This window comes from Myotis davidii, unplaced genomic scaffold (genome assembly GCF_000327345.1).
Source record: "Myotis davidii unplaced genomic scaffold, ASM32734v1 scaffold227, whole genome shotgun sequence".
Lineage (NCBI taxonomy): Eukaryota > Metazoa > Chordata > Mammalia > Chiroptera > Vespertilionidae > Myotis > Myotis davidii.
Window position 1 is genome coordinate 1,951,151 of NW_006298519.1, and position 5,270 is coordinate 1,956,420.

Genomic DNA, 5,270 nt, shown 5'->3' on the forward strand with positions numbered 1-5,270 from the left:
TGTAACTGCCCAAATTATGATTATTCTCTAAAATTCCTAGCTGAGTTAAAGTATTCACTGAAAAATCTGTATTATTGGGCACATACTATGTGCACAAATTTCCCACAAAATGAAGCCTCAATCAATCCATCATAATGCTAAGAACAATGGGTTTAATACTCTGGGGTCTGGGGTGAGTGGCAGCTGAGTGCCAGCCCCACGACTCCCACCCCAAGCACTGCCAGCACGGATGCTTTCACCCGTGGCCATGTCCTGTTCTATTTCTTGACTGTAGCTTTTGTTTCTGTCAAACAAAATAATAATGTGGATGGGAAGAATTCAATTAGTTTTATGCCTCTGCGACCTACAATCTTTAGCACAATGCTAATTATGTTTGTTAAGTAAGTCCTTTTATTCTTTACATTCTCTTAACAACTTACTACAATATTTTAAGGGAAAAACCCAAACACGTTCACCACTTCAATATCTGACTATGTGGGTTACGCGTGAAGACACTAAACCCTTACCTAATGGCATCGCTCACCTTTTCCAGCCACTGATACTGCTGATCTTCAGCAACGTAGCAACTGCACTGGCAAAGGAAAACCTGAAAAACCAAATCCCAAGTTTTGGAGTCAAATAAATTTTATGAGCACCCCCGACTGTCACCAGATACATATCGTGAATATCCTAACGCAATGCTTAGGTAACACTGATTTTTCTCAATTTGCTAACGGCTTACTTTGCTTTACAATTTTAAATTTAAGAGTCAATCTGTTACTGGTGATTAATATCGGAATAAAATGCACACTGACTGGGCGGCAGCATATGAAGTACTGCAGATGCTCCCAGGGAAGACCCCCAGAACCCTTAAACACAGGGAGGTTACCAGCCCTGCTGCCCCTGCGGGACCCCTGTGAAGGCCAGACTCAAGTCAGCCCTCGGTGGCATGTAAGCCCAACTCAAGAGTAGGTCCAGCAGAGCAAACACCTGCAGCCCGACAGGATCTCAGCCCACTGATATCCTGAAGCGCGGCTGATGCCTGTGAGGACGGTGTTAGTTTAGAAACCCAGCTGCAGACCATAAGCTCCAGTGAGATAACCTGCCACAAGGCCATGAAAGGATGAGATTCCTGGTTATAAAACCTCACAGAACAATACTATCCACAGAAATCAACCATATCGTCTCTTAAAATATCGCCAGATATGCTAACTGCACAAAGCAAGTACAAGAGGGAATAGGGACCCCAAGATAGGGCAGAACAAAATGACTGGATATATATTTAGCTGCCTGTACACGTAAGTTCTAAATAATCAAGAGATATCTAACCAATAAATGGTAAAACTAGACGCAGTAACAGAAATTTCTCCTACTTGACCGTCACTGTCTATTCTAAAGTGAAACTTTTCCACTAAGGATCAGATAAAGTTTCCTGATGCTTAGCTTCCTGAGTAATCCTACGTAATACAAGCCTAATATGCTGTGTCCAAACGTACGTTCGACCTGTCACTATGACACACCCTGACCACCAGGGGGCAGACGCTCCGACCAGTAGGTTAGCTTGCTGCTAGGATCTGGCCTATCAGGACTGGGCAAGACAGGCCGGACATGCCCTGGAGCCCTCCCACAGTCCCTCCCTGGCCCCAGTTGTGCACTGGTAGGATCCCTCAGCCTGGCCTGCGCCCTCTGGCAATCCAGGACCCCTTGGGGGATGTCGGAGAGCCAGTTTCAGCCTGATCCCCACAGGCCAGGCAGAGGGACCCCACCGGTGCAGAAATCTGTGCACCAGGCCTCTCGTTTCCTATAAACACTGAATATTTTATAAAAATCCTTACGAAATTTCAGTAACTTTGGAGTGCATGCTATAGAAACAAACTGTATTATGAAATTTAATTCTACAGTTTTGGGGGGGGCTAACACTTGGTCCTTAACATTTGAAATAAGCAACATTATAATATTATGGAATTACTGACTTCTTCCAATGTCTGAATCCCTGCCCCTGCCTTTATTCAAGTGTGTGTGTTTGGGCGGGGGGAGGCGGGGGGGGGGGGACTCTGCCAGACAAGCAGATGGGCAGACATCACCTGTGTGGCCACCTCACCTCCCTGACTTGTCTCCCAAACTGCCCAGCACACTGAGTTCTCTAAATGAATGTAAGAGTAGAATTAGGACAAATACAATCCAAAGAAATCACTCAACATCAGCTACAGAATGTCTTTTCTGACTTAAAAATCAGGACAAATTAGGTTAGGATGAAAGCCTGGTGTCCCCAAAACTGTCTTTAGGATGCATAAAGCACTCATCTGGTCAGCACGCAACAGCTGAGTTTCCAGCATGTACCAGGCACTGGCTAAACACTGGCCTACACAGCAACAAAGCAGAACTCCCGACTTTGACAGATGGACATTTTTGCACGTCTGGAGTCGCCAACTGAAGTAATCTTTTCATTGAGAGCAAAACTTAAATACCTAATGTTCATGGTTTGTTTCTAACAAAGTTATATCCGAATTTCCTAAGAACTTTACCAACAGTGTGTAAACAACAAAGTGGTCACTACCCTACCTCAGCCCAAAGTAGACACAGAGGAACATGAATTCAAATGAACACTACATAAGTGATGCCTACACAACTACTACTTTCTTGCTGTTGTCAGTCCTCACCCGAGGATATATTTCCATTGATTTTTTTTTTTTTAGAGAGAGAGTGGAAGGGAGGGAGAGAGACAGAGAGAGACGTGGATAGGCTGCCTCCCACACGGGCCCTACAATCAGGTACATGCCCTCGAGTGGAATGGAAACCTTCAGTCCGCAGTCCGACGCTCTCGGGCTACACAACAACTTCTTAAACACACAAGGTTAGTCCCACATACCGAGGGGTTTGACTTGAGATGATAAAACACGCAAAAAGCCTCTGCGGGGGATAAATGTGCAGTGTCCGTTGTTCTGCACCATTCATTCCAGAGTTTAGCACAACCAACTTCTTCCCAGACTCCTGAATTCATAACAAAGGACGACAAAAATGCTGTAAAAACAATTCACAGGAGTTAGTACTGGCTCTGCAGGTTGCATTTTCTAGTCAATAAACAATAAATTCATTCAAGTTACTCTAGAATTTTAGAGCTAAAGGGGCCATTCTAGGCCATCACCTTTACACTAGCATTTAGCAGAAAAGGAAACTGAGGTGGTAAGAAGTAAAAGGCCACGCCCTGAGTACAGATGGGATCAGAGCCAGGAGCTGAAAGGGTTACTGACCCACTTCACTATGCTCTCACAGGTAATACTTACCTGGAAAGTTGTAGCCAGTAGAACTGTAACATAAATGAGTCGGTAGTTATTTACCTTGTACTTGCTCTGCGAACACTAGGGCTAACTTATAGGACAAAGATCTGGACTGGAATCCCAAATGCTCTCCTTGAGCTGAAGAAGCCCCTAAAATTATACAGGTTTGCACATGCACGTGCATACTGTCCTAGCTGAACCCTGCACTGTTCTAACTTTAACTTCTCAAATGGATTCATTTATGTAAAGACCTTAGAACTTAAGTACTCAAAATGTTAGTGATTACTGTTATTTCTAGAGTTCTCATTATGTTCTTAAAGAAGCCTGTTAACTGAAAAGCATTTAAGAACCACTGCTACAAGGGGGTCATACACACATGCGCCCTCTGCCCCTCCAGGTCTGGTCAAAACAGGCCCTGGAACTTATGGAATCCTAGAGACCTGAACACACTGGAACCAATTCCTTGAGTTTTTAAGTCCCTAAAGCCAAGAACATTTCCTTTTAATCATATTTTTTAAGCTGATCAAAAAGACAGTGCCACATGAATGACAGGTTTTACTTGAATACAGTTATTCTCTTGTGAGTTTTTCTTAAAAAATAACAAACATTTGAAATCTTTTCTGATAAAAATAAATCAGTAAGTTGAGCTTTTATTCTTTCAACAAAATATCTAGTCTAATGCACTTCCACTCACCTACAGCATTGTTTCCAACAGCAATTATAAACTTGGAGCAAGGATATTTTTCCAGCAGAGAAACTTCCAAAGATGTTTTTGTTTGTCTTCGAAAGAGCCGCACCTCCCTAACACAAGAAACAAAAGACGAAACTAAAGCAGCTTACATATAAGGAGTGCCTTATTATGATTAAAAAACACTAGCCCTTGGCTCGATGGATAGAGCGCCGACCTGCGGACTGAAGGGTCCCAGGTCAGGGCACACGCCCGGGTTGCGGGCTCAATCCCCAGTGGGGGGCGTGCAGGAGGCAGCTGATCAGTGATTCTCTCTCATCACTGATGTTTCTAACTCTCTCCCTCTTCCTTCCTCTCTAAAATCAATAAAAATATATTTTAAAAAAACAACACTTACTAAAAGTATGACTTTTGTATGAAGCAACATACCTATTCGGTTTTATAAAGAACATAATTACCACCCTCAGGAAACAATGGAATCAGGTGATGACAACAGAGAAAACCATCCCACACCAAGTTCCCGGAGAACTCGACCCCAGAGATCAGGCTGCTCCCCCCCACGTCCCACCGCCCTCGGCCCCCCTAAAAGCGGGGCACCACCCACCACCTTCCACGCTTTCTTGCCGGCAAAACCTTCAACCAGAACCCGACCCAGCCTCCAGCAGGAACTTCCACTTCCGGGAAGTGCAGGCGACAAATACGACGTGTTAAAGGGCACAACAGGAAGCATCGGACACCCCCGGGGCGTGGGACAGCCTACGGGACACCCAGGACACCCAGCCTCGCGCGGGGAGAGGGCGGGCGGCTGCTCCACCTGTCAGCAAGCTGGAGAGACAAGGCGGGAGGACCCCGATGTACGCAAACGCCCCGGAAAATGTCACGTCTGAGACAACGGATCACAAACTATTAGTGTTGTCAGGGGGGCGGGTAGCAGCATAGAAGCAAACGCCTGCGGCGTCTGGGATGCATTCCGAAACACGCCCGGTGAAAGGCGCGGTCACGGCGACTTGCTGGCGGGTGGAGGGAATGGTGGCCAAGCCTCCCTCTCGCCAACTTCCCCCACGTGTGTGTTTGGAAAGAACGCTTTTCCGAACAAGACACGCACCTGCCGCTGGCACGCAATGCTAACTGAGGCGTGGGGCGGAGAAGACAGTTGTAAGGGAGCTGTGTTGTGTCCGTGACCCAGATACAGGGCAAACTTGGGGCGCGAAGAGGCAGCCCCGCCGCCGGGAAGAGGTGACAAGTGGGCAGGAAGGAAGCCCCCGAGTCAGTGCTGCAGCGAGGCGAGCGGGCCGGCGCTTTCAAGGACACGTGAGTCCCACCGC

The 5,270-nt window shown here is 46.4% G+C and overlaps 1 protein-coding gene across 1 annotated transcript in view; it reads right to left on the reverse strand.

Moving 5' to 3' along the window:
• Positions 1 to 4,473, reverse strand: part of PSMG1 (proteasome (prosome, macropain) assembly chaperone 1) — a 13,440-nt gene extending 8,967 nt beyond the window's left edge. The window contains exons 1-4 of the mRNA XM_015570726.1: positions 4,375 to 4,473; positions 3,952 to 4,058; positions 2,849 to 3,000; positions 524 to 586 (exon numbers count right to left, since the gene is read on the reverse strand). Coding sequence (XP_015426212.1) covers positions 524 to 586; positions 2,849 to 3,000; positions 3,952 to 4,058; positions 4,375 to 4,397 — 345 coding nt within the window. The 5' untranslated portion in view covers positions 4,398 to 4,473. The remainder of the gene's footprint in view (positions 1 to 523; positions 587 to 2,848; positions 3,001 to 3,951; positions 4,059 to 4,374) is intronic.
• Between the last annotated feature and the right edge of the window lie 797 nt (positions 4,474 to 5,270).